The sequence below is a fragment of the Lynx canadensis genome, chromosome C1, assembly GCF_007474595.2.
Source record: "Lynx canadensis isolate LIC74 chromosome C1, mLynCan4.pri.v2, whole genome shotgun sequence".
In the NCBI taxonomy this organism is placed as follows: Eukaryota; Metazoa; Chordata; class Mammalia; order Carnivora; family Felidae; genus Lynx; species Lynx canadensis.
In genome coordinates this window covers 147,438,601-147,453,450 of record NC_044310.1, presented here as the reverse complement: position 1 = coordinate 147,453,450, position 14,850 = coordinate 147,438,601, and the positions used below count along the sequence as shown (strand labels likewise).

The 14,850-nt window shown below is 38.5% G+C and overlaps 1 protein-coding gene across 1 annotated transcript in view; it reads left to right on the top strand.

Annotated features, from left to right (window-relative positions):
• The window catches only part of CCDC148 (coiled-coil domain containing 148), a 255,718-nt gene that overhangs the window by 177,186 nt on the left and 63,682 nt on the right, over positions 1-14,850 (top strand). The window contains 1 exon segment of the mRNA XM_030327589.1: positions 11,369-11,487. Coding sequence (XP_030183449.1) covers positions 11,369-11,487 — 119 coding nt within the window.

Sequence of the window (14,850 nt, the reverse complement as noted above, 5' to 3'; positions counted from 1 at the left end):
TCCAAAATGTATTCTTGTTTTTCCCTCCAGACCTACTCCTTCCTCAGTTTACCTTTTCTCAAAAAATGGGAACCTATGCACCCAGTGCTTGGGCCAAAAGCCTTGGTATTATCTTTGTTATTTTTCCCTGCACACCTCATACTGATAAATTGTCATAAATAGAACCCTCTATCTTCAGTCAGAGCTGTTATTTTTTAAAATATTTTTTAAAGTTTATTTATTTTTGACAGACAGAGACAGAGTATGAGTAGGGGAGGGAGCAGACACAGAATCTGAAGCAGGAGACACAGAATCTGAAGCAGGCTCCAGGCTCTGAGCTGTCAGCATAGAGCCTGACTCAGGGCTTGAACTCATGAACTGTGAGATCATGACCTGCTCTGGAGTTGGACACTTAACCGACTGAGCTACCCAGGTGCCCCTCAATCAGAGCTATTATAATAATCTCTGAATCTCTGAATGTCTCTGCTCCCTCCTTTTCTATTCCCACACTATTTCTTTTGTCTATTTTCCACACAGCAGTCAAAGATGTTTCTAAAATTCACGTCAGATTATGTTAGTCCCTGCACTACACTCTATATCTCTTAGATCTCATATCCTGCCACTTTCCCCTTCACTCATCCTGTGGCAGCCATATCAGTCCACTTCCTCCCCTTCCAACACCCTGGCACATGACCTCTTAGGGTGTTGCATTGGCTGTTCCCTCTGCCTGGAATACTACTCCCCCAGATGTCTGCACAACTCACTGTCTTGCTTCATTCAGGCTTTCACTCCAATGTCATCTTAGAGAGAATGTCCATCCTTGATCACCAAACTTAAAATAACATTCTTCTTCCCTGTTACTCTGTCCATTTATTCTATTTCATGTTTTTTCAGCACTTATTCCACCTGATACCTATCTATTTATTTATTCACTGTCTTCTCTTTTTCTTCTAGGATGTAAGCCCCATAAAAAAGAGGGGTTTGTCTATTTACATTGTTTTACCTGCAGTGCCTGGCATAAGGCATGCAATAAATACTGCTTGAATGAATGAATGTAATGAACGAGCAGGATACCACTGAACCTTCATGGTGAGATGGAGAGGAAAATATGCCAAAGTAGGAGGCCCCAACAAGGTGGGGTGACCTTGGGCAACTTACGCAGGCTCTGTTGGATTTTGCCTCCTCAATTGTAAAATGAGGTGTTTGGATTAAATGATTGCTAAAATCACCTCAGCTCTAAGAAGTTATGATTGAATGACTCTGAGGTTTGATTACTTTTCACTTTTCACTCTCTGTGACACCTCAGGCTGTGAAATACAACATCCTCAGTATATATACTCCCTTCCTAATGAATAGTGAAAAGAGAGAAATTAAACAAGATTACAGACAAATCCATTTTAGCAATATCAACATATGACATGATCATTATGTAATATTTCAATGCCCATACTGAAAATAGACCTTACTTCTAACGAAGACATGACAGTTATTTTTTAATCCACCTGGCATTTCATTAAGAGGGAGATAACTAATGTGTTTACCTCAGAATACTTTCTTGGCTCATCATTGTTCTAAGGACATAAGACTACATCAGAGCAGAAATTGCTATTGGCAATTCAAGTAGGCAGCTCTGCCATGGAAAAATACTCATGAAAGTGACTAGAGTGAACACCACCTAAAAAGAGATTTCATTTCATTTATGTATTTATGCATATAGACATCACCTACTTCCAAGAAAGTTATAATAAGAAACATTAATACTATTGTGCTGGACATCCTCCCCTTGGATCGTATCTACTCTCCATTCTTTTCTGTGGCCCAGGGAGTTGTGTTACATGGCTCCCTTGACCCCTGGATTCTGGTTGGATTCAGTCAAAATGGAACACTAGAGATCAGTTTAGGAAGGAGACTGAGGTTGGGAGAATTGATCCCCCTGTTCCTACCCCTGCAGAGTTGTGTTGACCACTGTCTCCTCCACCAAAGTTCTCAGCTCCTATCGGGTGGCCCTCCCCACATAGCTGTCTTTGACTGGTCAATGGGTGGTAAAGCAGCCCGGCTATTGCATGATGTCTTGTGATTATCCTGAATTCCAACCCTCCTTTGTCAATTGTCCTCTTATTATATTCTTCTTGATTTATTCTAATTTTGAGTGTGCCATCTGTTTCCTATTAAGAATCATTAAAATAGAAAATTAGTAAGAGAATGTAAGACAAAAAATTAAGAGGATGGGAATATAGTTATGTCAGCAAACCAAGACTAAAATGGGGTGCTGTAATTGAACATGGTTAAAGTTAAAAGGAAGCATTTAGCTCTTATTTGCTAATAATAGACAACATCCTAGCACATCAGGAGCTGACAGCATGTACTGGGGGGAGGGAGGCAAACCATCCAGTGGATAGCATTTTTAGTAGAACTGCTTTACAGAAGAATCTAAATCAATCCTCATATAATATTGCATCAACCTTTATAAGGCCTATGGTATAAAATTAAATTATAGTCCTGTGAACCTTTCTCTAGAAAGTGAAAGTGATGCTGCACACAAGGTGATAAAAAGTGAAAATATTATATAAAGGTATATACAATGTTCTTGTCATCTGACTTGGTATAGAAATAGAGTTTGGAAACTTCAGGAATGAATAATAGTCATGTCCTTATAAATATTGATTTTTTTTCTGGTCAAACCTTCAAAAAACATACTTTTGTAACTATAAAGTATTTATGTCCATTGTAGATAGTTTGGAAAATACAAACAAGCACACAAAATGTAATAAAAGTCACCCCAAGTCCTGAACTAGTATGAAAAGAAAATTATTAACAATATCCATATATCCTTTTTCTATATACATGAGGAATTTAACTTACCTAGAATCATACTGCACATATTATTTTTAACCTATTTTTATTTATTTTTTTTTTATTTTTTATTTATTTATTTTTATATATATGAAATTTATTGACAAATTGGTTTCCATACAACACCCAGTGCTCATCCCAAAAGGTGCCCTCCTCAATACCCATCACCCACCCTCCCCTCCCTCCCACCCCCCATCAACCCTCAGTTTGTTCTCAGTTTTTATTTATTTATTTATTTATTTATTTATTTATTTATTTTATTTTTTTTTATATATATGAAATTTATTGACAAATTGGTTTCCATACCACACCCAGTGCTCATCCCAAAAGGTGCCCTCCTCAATACCCATCACCCACCCTCCCCTCCCTCCCACCCCCCATCAACCCTCAGTTTGTTCTCAGTGTTTAAGAGTCTCTTATGCTTTGGCTCTCTCCCACTCTAACCTCTTTTTTTTTTTTTTCTTCCCCTCCCCCATGGGTTCCTGTTTTTAACCTATTTTTAACATGTATTAGTATATCTTGTATATCTTGTTTTTCTACCACATAATTTTTAGTGTTTGCATAGTGTTTCATTATGTGAAATATTGCATTTAACTGTTTTTTAAAGTTTGTTTGTTTATTTATTTATTGAGAGATGGGGAGTGCATACATGCATGCAAGCAGGGGAGGGACAGAGAGAGAGAGAGAGAGAGAGAGAGAGAGAGAGAGAAAGAGAATCCTAAGCAGGCTCTGAGTTGTCAGCACAGAGCCTGATGCAGGGCTTGATCTCATGAACCATGAGATCATAACCTAGGCTGAAATCAAGAGTCGGACACTTAACCAACTGAGCCACCCAGGAGTCCTCTATTTAACCAATTTCTTATTTTGCACTGTTATATTATATGTAACCTTTCACATTTTTAAGGCTGTAATGAACATACCTATACCTGAATCTTTGCATATGTCCCTGCTTATTAATTCTCAAACTTTGTTTCTTAATTCTTAAGGCTTTTGCCAGTGATTTTATTTGTTATTCAGGAAGAGTATAACAATCTACCCTCTTACCAGTGGTGGATGTACTTGTTTACCAGGTTGGAGATTGGTGGCAAAATGTTCAAGTGTAAGACACTGATAAGTAGCTGAAATACAAATAGTCTGAAATGTGGACTGAAAGGAGTTCTATTCAAATAATCTGTCAGGATGGTGGCAAATTTGACTTTGTATTGTGATTTCTTACCCATGTAGAGAGTTTTCAAATATTTGCATAAAGAATGTCATGTAAAATAATTCTCTTGGGGCCAAATTTTTATTCAGAAGCTCCAGCAGATCCTGAGTTGAAGCCCACAGAGATCTCTATGCCACAAGTATAGAAGAGATGAATGTTGGCTAAAAAGTTTTGAGGCCAGAGGTGACAAAGTGTCCATCTTTAGAAAAAAAAGTCTTTAATCTGATTCGTAGACAATCTGATTTAAAGACATACTATGCCTTCAGGCTCTTTTGAGATTAAATGCACCTCCATCCCACACATGACTGAGTAGACTGCTGACTGTTTATTGTCTAACTGGATGCTTTATTAATAGTTTTGGATTTATATAAGTTGATATAAGAAAAGTATTGTGTGCAATGTTGCTTTTCTATATCGCTTTTCCCTGGATTCATTTGGCAGTTGCATATCATGTACATTTCATTAGCTAGATGCAATATTAGATACAAATAAGTAGTACAGCATAAGACATGTTTCTTACCTTTCAGAAATTCACACAAAAGTGTGAAAAGTTATCGGGTGAAATATAGATGCTTGTCAAATTCATTGTATAGAAAGAAGAGTCATACTTCAGTTGGTGGCAATTTTATGGGATACAGGTTGATCTACATGGAACAAATAGAAAAAAATTACAGTAAAAAAAATATGAACACTTTCTATTAAGAGGTCTTGCTGCTTTCACATGTAACAATATCACTGTTTTGTGAGGGTTCATATTCCAGACCAAAAGTAGAAAAGAGAGCTGTAAGATGCAAAGAATTAGCTAAGTAAATTAGAATCTAGAAAATGGACTGAAAGTTGCTCTATCTCCATAGCTTATTAGTAATGGCACTGGATATTTTCAACTTCCTATTTCATACATTTTATGTATCTGGTTAAGAATAATGAACTCCTTCTGAATAAGTCATTAAAGTCTTTGAAATAATGATCTGGGAGCAAGGTGTAGAAGTTTGTTCAAAAATTCAACACCACACATATTGCTTGAAATCAGAGACCAAACTGTCTTCCTTCTATGATATTTGAGCCCTAACTTTTTGCTTTCATGAAATTCTTATTTCATGTTGAATTATAATAATTCTTGGACTGAAGGAGTGAAAAAATATAATTTGATGGTTGTGTAGTATTAGTACAAGTTTTTAAAAATTAAACCCTGAGGTACTCCAATGCTGTAAACATCACTTCCTGGTGGAGTTTTTAATAGGAAACATATTGTTTGGAAGATTAGAAAGGTAAGGTAGGATATAAAAGTGATCTCAAACTCTTTGAAAAGTTAGCATAGCATTATTTTAGAGAACGGTTTCTTCAGTTTATTGAGACTTTTACTGGCTTCACTTTACCAAAATGAGCAAAATGTGGAAGAAGGAAAGGGGAACATCCCTGATACGAATCTGAGATTATAGAGGGGTAGTAATGAGGGCCTGTTTTGCTTTTCAGAAAAGCAAGCTTTTTCTAGAAACCTCATCTGTGGGAGTCAAGGGACAAGCTTTAAATGCAACTCTTCTCATTTTAACTAACCTTCTGATTTCCCTATCACTGGAATATTATAAGTATCACTCAAGAAGTAAAACGCAGGGTGTTTGAAATCTGTGTCTTAACAAATGTCCCAAAGGGCTAGTTAAATATCCTTAGCCTTAACTTTAGTTTGAGGCTTTCAAAGCCAATAATTCTTGACATACATACTTCCCGCTCCTATTAATTGACAAAAGGTGAATGGAACTGTCCTTAGGGAAGTGCTTAGTTCAGACTTTACCATCCTGCAAATAAAACTGCTGGCCTTGTTCCCATCCACAACTTTGTTATTCTCAGACCAGAGACCAGAAGAAGCTTCCACTCACCTAATGGTGATCAATTAAGCCCTATTATGTGTGAGACATGATACAAGGTACTACAATGCAAAGATGAATAATGTGAACCAATATGGAAAGTGCTATGCTAAGGACACATAAATAGTGCCTTAGAAGGTACACCTATGTCTGGAGGAGAGAAGAAGGAGGAAGGCTGAGAAAGCAGTGTTAAAATTGCATCTTAAAGGATGGACAGGAGAGATTTAGCAGGCCACAGGTAGGATAGACCATGCTAGGCATGTAGTAAATGCCTAAATGTATCAGTAACAGTGCACTGTCAGAGCCTCATGAAAATGAATCAAGGAATACAAGGCAGGATGAAGAATGGAATGTAATAAACCTTCGCCAATGGTCATTGGTGTGCCAAGGATGGCTAAGCTTTTTTTCCTGGAGGGTTCAGAGGATGATGCAAGGAGATTTGTTTTGGTAATAAGGGTAGAGTAAAATTGACAGGTGGAAGAGGGAAATGGAGTCATTTTTGTTGAGAAAACTTTGCAAAAGGCAGATAAGAATGAAAGTACATAGCCACCTTTTTCTTCTATTTATATTCTGACCCTAGAGATCTCTTCTAGTCCTGAGGCATCAAATGCCATTGTAAGTAGATATTTCCTTAATTTATACCTCCAGCCCTGAATCGACCCTTGAGCCACCCATCTGTACCTCCACACGTTTATTTGGGATCTCCACTTCAAGGTCTTGCAGTCACGTCAACTGTTTAATGTTCAATACTGAGCTCCTGATGGTCTTTCTTTCCCAGACCTGTTATTTTTCCAGTATTCCATCTCAGTTATTGGTACCATCATTCAACCAGGTGCTCTAGCAAAAAGCTAGGAATCATCCTTGATTCCTTTTTTCTTCAGCTTTAATATTCATTTCCTCAGTGAGCACTCTGGTCCCACTCAAAAACCATCTCAGATATGAACATTTCATTTCCTGGTCCAAGTGATCATTTTTACCTTATTCTTCTATCTCGTCTCCTTGTTTCTCCTTTGCTTCTCTACTGTCTTATTTTTAACTCAATATCAAGAGCTATCTTTTAAAAATCTCAGTCAGATCACATCACACCTTGCTTTAAACTTATCTATAGCTTTTCTTAGTTTCTAGACCTAACTCCTTGCCAAATCATCTAGCTCTCAGCTAGCTTCTCAATCTCACCTCCACTCTTAACTCAACCACATGCTCCATCCAGCCACACTGGCTTCTTCCCAGTCCTGAAAATGCACAAGGTCTTTCCCACTCAATGCTATTGGACCTAGAGCTCCCGCTTCCTGTGGTGATCACCCTCCATTTCTTCCCATAATTGTCTCACTCTCATCTTTTAAATTTTGATTAAAATGTCATTACAAAAATATGCCTTCTAGTAAAAATTCTACCCAATTTTTTTAAATCATTGCTATAATTATTTCCTTCTTAGAATGTATGATGTAATATTCTGTTCATTCATTTACATATTTATTCTCTTTGTCTCTCTCTTTCTAGAAAGTCCCAGCAATATGAGGCAGAGAACTTATTTCTCTTTTGAGCATCATATCCCAAATATTCAACACAATATCTGGCTTAAAGCATATGTTCAGTAAATATTTGTTGAACAAATGAATGCCAAAGTCAGTAGTGTTTTTTTTTTTTTTTTTTTTTTTTTTAAATTTTTTTTTTTTCAACGTTTATTTATTTTTCGGACAGAGAGAGACAGAGCATGAATGGGGGAGGGGCAGAGAGAGAGGGAGACACAGAATCGGAAACAGGCTCCAGGCTCTGAGCCATCAGCCCAGAGCCCGACGCGGGGCTCGAACTCCCGGACCGCGAGATCGTGACCTGGCTGAAGTCGGACGCTTAACCGACTGCGCCACCTAGGCGCCCCAGTAGTGTCTTAAGACTACATAGATAAGGGTTGACAGAATCAAATACACAAAGAAATTATGTAAAATAAGGATCGAAAAGGATCATTTTGTTCACTCACTTGGAAGTCAGTGGTAAGAGTAGTGAATTTGGAGGGAAGGCAGAGATAGGAATATTACAGATGAGGAATAAAACAGGAGATGAGAATTGAAGAACAGTAAGTAAGATGCTTGACTGAAGAAGAGAACAATGAAGGATGAGGTGCTACAGTCTCAGGGGTCTAAAGAAAGTCCTTTTAAATTTTTGTAAATGGGTGAGATTTGTACCTATTTCCATGTGAGGAGAAGGAAGCAGCACAGACCAAGAAGTTGAAGGTATAAGGGAGAGAGGGGTAAATGATGGAGTAAGTTTATGGGGAAGATGGAATTAGGGAATAGGATCTGGAGCCCAAGAGGGATTTATTGACCCTTTGTACAGACACCTCTTTTTCTAAAAGGCAGGCATCAAGGAAGGTACCATTTATAGTCTCCATTTCCCCTGATAAAAGTGAAGAAGAGGAGGCAGATATGCAGCTTAACATAGTGAACGGGTTTGGAATATGTCCATGAGAACACAAGAGGTATTAACCAGGAATTCATAAAAGGAATGCTGATTGTCAATGAATATTCAGTTGAAACCATAAATTTGGTATAATTTTCTAGAGTTGTGTAATTCATTCATCAATCAAATGTTTATTAGGTATATATCATGTTCTAAACCCTGTAGTTAACGTTGGAAGCGCCAAGATAGATAAATCACATTTTCTGAAGTGCAGTGGGAGAGAGAAACAAATATACTAATTAGCAAGGCCTTGAGAAGAGGGCTATAATGGAGGAATAAAATTATATGATCAGAAAACTGAGGATGATAGCAAAGGAATGGGTAGGTCCTGATCATAGAATCAATGGCTATAATTGAAGATTTCAGAATTGAAACTGAAATGTGTTTGATGATAATAGAATCCTGGAGGAAGTCGTGACTCCTGGAATAGAGGAAGTTATGGAACTGTGAGATTAGTAGGTTGGAAGGGCATTCAGGCAGATGCTGAAGTTGTCTAGGGAAGTAAAAGGGGTTGTTTTGGACAAGTTCTGTGTGGCTGTGACCCTCATATCTGAATTCTTCATGAATATTTGAAAATGACCTTTAGTGTAAAAGTAGCAGTTAACGAGGAAAATGCTCGAACCATTCCTCAGCCTCCTGGCATGTGGGGCACCAGAGGATAAGCATCCTTCGCTCAAGAGAATTCCAGTCAAAATAATCATGTAGTGGTCTGAAGTTTGAAGATGGAGAGGATTTTATGTGTGATGACACAGGGCTTTCAGAGAGCCCAGTAGAAAGCACTGAGAAAGAATAAATTGGGCTCACATAAGAGAGGGAGGGAGGGAGGGAGAGAGGGAAATGGAGAGGGAGAGAGAGATTGAGAAGGAGAGGTGGTGAGAGAGAGATAGAGGAAGAGAGAGAAGGGAGGAAAGGGAGAGTTGGAGGGAGGGAGGCAGAAAGAGAGGAGGGGAGAGAGAGAGAGAAAAAAAGAGGAGAGAGAGAGAGAGAGAGAGAGAGAGAGAGAGAGAGAGAGACACTCACACTGTAGCAATGTCTGAGCATACTAGAGAGTTGGGGATGGAAATAATTGATCCTGAGATACCAAAAGCCTCTGGTGTGACATATTTATATGACCTTCAGAGGATACTGCACCAAATGGTATCTGTCTTCTGAGGACACCAGCAACCTGGTTGTCCAGGTTGGACCTAAAGGGTTTGTCCACTTGTAGACAAGGGATTGCCGACAAAAGGACCACTGACTTCCCTCCAAGGCCAACGCTGAGAGTAAGCAAATATTGTTGGTCATTTAGAGCCTAGAGGCAAATGCTCTTTAATCCAATATCTGCTCTTTTTTAAAATTTAGTTTTGAAGTAGCTTTACTTTCTCTGATTATGAAAGAAATACGTATTCATTGCAAAACATAAAGTAACACAAAAATTACACAAAGTGTAAAATAAACACCATTTAAACCTCAGAGGGAGATGATATAATCATTGTTAACATTTCCATATCTGACACTGATAGAATGCCCCGGCATTTATCAGTCAGGACTCTGAAACACACCTTATCAGTCAGTATTTTCTTTCTCTGCCTCCCCTACCCTCTCTTTGCTATCTTTCTAGCTTCATCTCTGTTCTTCCCAAATTCAAATCTCAGTTATCTACGGAGTGAAATCATGGTACCTTGACCTCACCCAGTTACTTGTTATGCTTTGAGCAGATGTTTCCATTGTGACTGCTGGTGTGGCGGCCCTGTGGCAGAGCTGCGATGACTGTGGCCATGTTGCTTGGGAGGCTTCCTTTGTGCTCCCAGTGGTCAGAGACCATGTTGCTAAGGCAAGTCTGGAAACCACTTAGCTTTTCATAGTCACTTCTCAAAAGAGACAATGCCACGCTGGGGGTGAAGCTAACATGTCCTCCACAACAGACCTTCTGCTGGCAGTCACTCATTATCATTCACCACTGAAGTACTCTACTTTTTACCAACAAGATCCAGTCTCTTGAGTTGCACACAACATGGCGAGCCAAGTGGTTGAAGGGGCCTCTGTCAAATACACATTAACTTCAATTGCCCCATCACCAGGGGAACCTTGAATGATGGTTTCATCCTCTTGAAAATAGCATACGGAGGGGCGCCTGGGTGGCTCAGTCGGTTAAGCATCCGACTTCAACTCAGGTCATGATCTCACGGTTCATGAGTTCAAGCCCTGCCTCAGGCTCTGTGCTGACAGCTCAGAGCCTGGAGCCTGCAGCCTGCTTCAGATTCTGTCTCCCTCTCTCTTTCTGCCCCTACCCCACTCATGCTCTCTCTCTCTTTCTCAAAAATAAATAAACATTAAAAAAAAAGAGAAGAGCATATGTATACTTCCAGTTTTCTCAGGCTGTCTCCATTTCCAGAGAAGGGAAATAAAACAGGCCTAGTAAGAACAATGCTTTCACCTTTTTGAGCTTGATAAATGTGTCCTTTATTTTACCACATAAGTCAGAACTACTATATATCATAACTCTGCTATTTTTTTCTTGTTCTCCTTCCTCCCACCTATCTCCTGCCACTTCCCCAGAAGCATAAAGCTTTCAACATCCTGCTGTCCATTAGCATAAATAAACTCATGCTTTTAAAGTAAGAATAGGTTTAATGCTATATTTGTTAAAGACTGCATTACCATAAGAGGATAAAAATATTCTTGAGTAACAGGTAGATCATATGCTTTAGAGACAATAACATACTTCTATTGTGGTTCCCTGAAAGTCGATTATTTTAGCCATAGATTCAGGCTTTAGATCTTGGCACAAGTTACATTTCCACTTCAGAAACCGTTAAACCATGCAGTTTCTCAGGACTTGTATCTTCAGGTTTTCATTTATTTTTTGTCTGCTGTCAATATACCATAGGCAGATCTAAGAAATGAAAAATATAAAGTACCATTTAAGTTTAATATTGGCTATAGGAACCACAGGATAATGTTGTTATAACTTTTCTCCTCATTTTAACATATATGTTGTTAATTTAAATTTGATGTAACATTTATACAATAGATAAGAAAATATTGGGCTAAAAAAGAACAGAAGTGGCAAGAAGTGGAAATGAGAGATCTTCAGCGTCTAGAAGAACTGAAGAAATTAATGGCTGAACAGTCAGTAAAAGACAGAGAAAGGTAAAAAAAAAATCTTAAATTGCATAGTAATGGAGATGGTTTGGGTAAACAGTATCAGAGGGAGCATTTTTTTATACTTAATGTATCCTTCCAATGTTTGTATCCCACAAATAGATAAAATGATACTTATAATGTATTTCAGTCTCTCATATTCATACACAAATCTCTGGTTTGCCATTTTGTTCCTTGGATAGCTTCCTAGTTAAAACCCTTACAGAGGATTTTATAGTATTTGATTGCCCATTGTGTGCATGAAAGGATACTGGGTGCTACTATGACTTAATATGTTGACCTAGAAGGAGGAAACCATTATTCAGGTAAGAAGGGAGACCCATTTAATACAATTGAGGCTGAGAAGGACAATACACAATTATACTGTGTATGTGATTCATTCTAGTATACTTAGAATGCACTCTGTAGGAAAACATGGAGGGTTTCTTGGAATGGTGTATTTTTAGAGCTGAAAAGGGCATTTGAGACCAACTAACCCAGTATCCTCATTTTATGAATGAGAAATTAAACTGAGAAATTAACTGAGAAATTAAAATTATTTTTCCAAGTTTACAGTATCAATCAGGGTCAGTGAAGAGACAAGATAACATAATAATTTGAATAGGAAAAGTTTAAGATAAAGAATTATTAATTCTAACAGAAAACCTCTGTTATGTAAAGAGATAAAGAGAGCTTTGAAGACAACTCCAGGGCTGAAGGAAGGTTCCCATAGAAGAAACAAATATGGAAGTGCCTCACCAACCCCGCCTCCCGACCCTCCATGGTTGAGATTCAGATCTCATTGTAGAAGGCATGGTTGTGGCCCACTGAATGGTGGAGAAGTTATTATATGGACTCAACCAGGTCTTGTTCAGAGTCACTGGGAAAGCAAGAAACACCCTGCCTGGGTGTAGGAAGCCAAAGCTGGAAGTCAACCATTGGGATGCTTGCAAAACTCAGTGGGGATCTGACCATGGGAGTGCCTCTTAAGTTTGTTGGGAAACTGACCATTGAGCACCAGTGGAACTCCATGGGCACAGGTGCCACTGTGTGTTCCCCACACATGCAGCCGGCAGCCATGTGGTAGGAGCAAGAAGGGGTAAACACTGGAATCAGGAAAGAAAGCCCCTTCCTCCTTCAGTATCTTTCCAGAACCCCTTTCTGACATATTAACATTATGCCAGCTGCAAGGGAGAAATAGTTACAGGGTCTATCTTGTTTTCATAGAGTAGGCAATGAAGGGTGAATTTGGAGTTAAGAGACAATAAATTGGTAGCCCACATAGTTATCTAGTTTACCTAGCTTCTGAGTAGATTTTCACAGGAGAAAAATTAAGAATAGCTCTTTTATTTCATAATGGAAGTCACAATAGTTTTTTCTTTACTGTTAGTCAATGTAAAAACCTTGCCTGGAACTCTGTACTTTCTGCTTAGTTTTGCTGTGAATCTAAAATTGCTCTAAAAATAAAATCTATTAAAAAATTATTCCTTAGATTTATACATAATCTTGGGGGACATAGCCATTTTATTTATTTATTTATTCATTCATTTTTAGAGAGACAGAGACGGCGTGAGGGGAGGGGCAGACAGAGAGGGAGACAGAAAATCCCAAGCAGGCTCCGCACTGCCAGCACAGAGACCAATGCAGGGTACGAACTCACAAACCATGAGATCATGACCTGAGCTGAAACCACGAGTTGTATGCTTAACCGACTGAGCCACCCAGGTGCCCTGGACTTAGCCATTTTATACAGCTAGGTTCACTTGTATCTAGGAAGCTTCCCCTGTGACCCATGGGACAGTTATCTCAAACTCCAGTCACCAAGCTTGCAGACTAAATGTGGAGTTCCACATAGATGCCAGGCTATTCCTAAAGATTTTCTGGATGAAATTCACATCATTTTCTAGGTGTCTCAGGATTTTAGAGTTCAAGGCTAAGAGGTGAAACAGTCAATGAGAAACCAGCCAAACAAACACAAAGTGCTTACCAGCAGATAGGCCATGCCATGGGTCAGAGACAAAAATCCCACCAACAGCTAAATACTAAAGAGCAAGGCAATGGTGGAGGTCAAAGTCTGGGTGGATAGTCTGAAGCTATGCTGGGGAAACAAGAGAGCCACAGGAATTAAAGGGGGTGGGAAGAACAGAACAGATGTGAGGTCCCAGCATCTAGCAGACAGGCTTCTAATAGAATCTCCCCTCGCAGCCAGGGAGTTTCTTTGATTACAGAGCCATTTCGGTCTTTTCCTTCCTGTTCCAATAATTATCAAGATTAGCTGACTCAGAAATCCAGTTGAAAAGAAGAAAAGGAAAATCAGATTAATCTGCATTACATAACAGGAAAAAATAGGCATATTACAACATAACGAAAAGAGTACTAAGGATTAGGAACCAGGGGACCAGGTTTTTAGTCTTCAATCTTCTTGGAATAGTGTCTGATCTGGCCAAAGCCATTCAGCCTCTATAGGGCTCTGCTTTGTACTTTGTAAAATTGAACTGTATAACCTCTGAGGGCTAAGTAAGCTATCAACGTTTAAGGGCCTATGATCTGTATGTTCTACTCGTGCGAAATGTAGATTCAGAAAGTTATGAATCTAGTTCTTTCGTGCCATTGGGAAATCAGTGAGGAAGGCCATTAAAATATCAGGATCATATATCAAGAAATAGTTCCCAGAAAATTTTGGATGATGTTGTAGATTAAAGCATAGTCCTCATTCTGTGATGTAGGGAGATGGAACTCAATGTGTAAAAACTGCTGGTAGCTTTTGCTCCTGGCAAGAACCAGAAGTTGTGTTCTTTTATAACCATCCTGACACTAAGAAATTTGGTTGATTTGTTTTTCTCTGCTACTGAAATACAATTCACAAACCTCATGTTTAATATTTTAACTGGAGGCTCGTTTTTTTTCATATCAGAATAAGAGCTTAAAACTGTTTCCAGATCTGTTAAAAACATGCACACATGGCCTTGAGGGTTTAAAAATGTCCATTGTTTATTTTCTTTTTCTAGTTTTTAATTCTAAGGTTAAGTTTCTTGAAACCAATATTCATAAATTAGCAGATATGTTGAACCATAAGAAAATTCCATTTTTGCAGGTCGGAAATGGTTAAGTATTGGCAGTTTCATGTGGTTCAACATAAAGAGATAAAGTAATTCATTTTACTTATTAATTATGTTTTCCTTCTCAGTTATACTCTGCGTTTTGCCCTTATTATTTTGTTTTTGTTTTTGCCAAAGTTTCCACTAACCCTAAGGCCTATTTTCTTTCTGAACATGCCAGAGAGGCTAAGAAGGAAGGTTCTTTAATTAAGTTGTCGACATTGGAATCCTGGCTCTATCCTTTATAGCTATGTGACTTTGGGGTAAATTATTT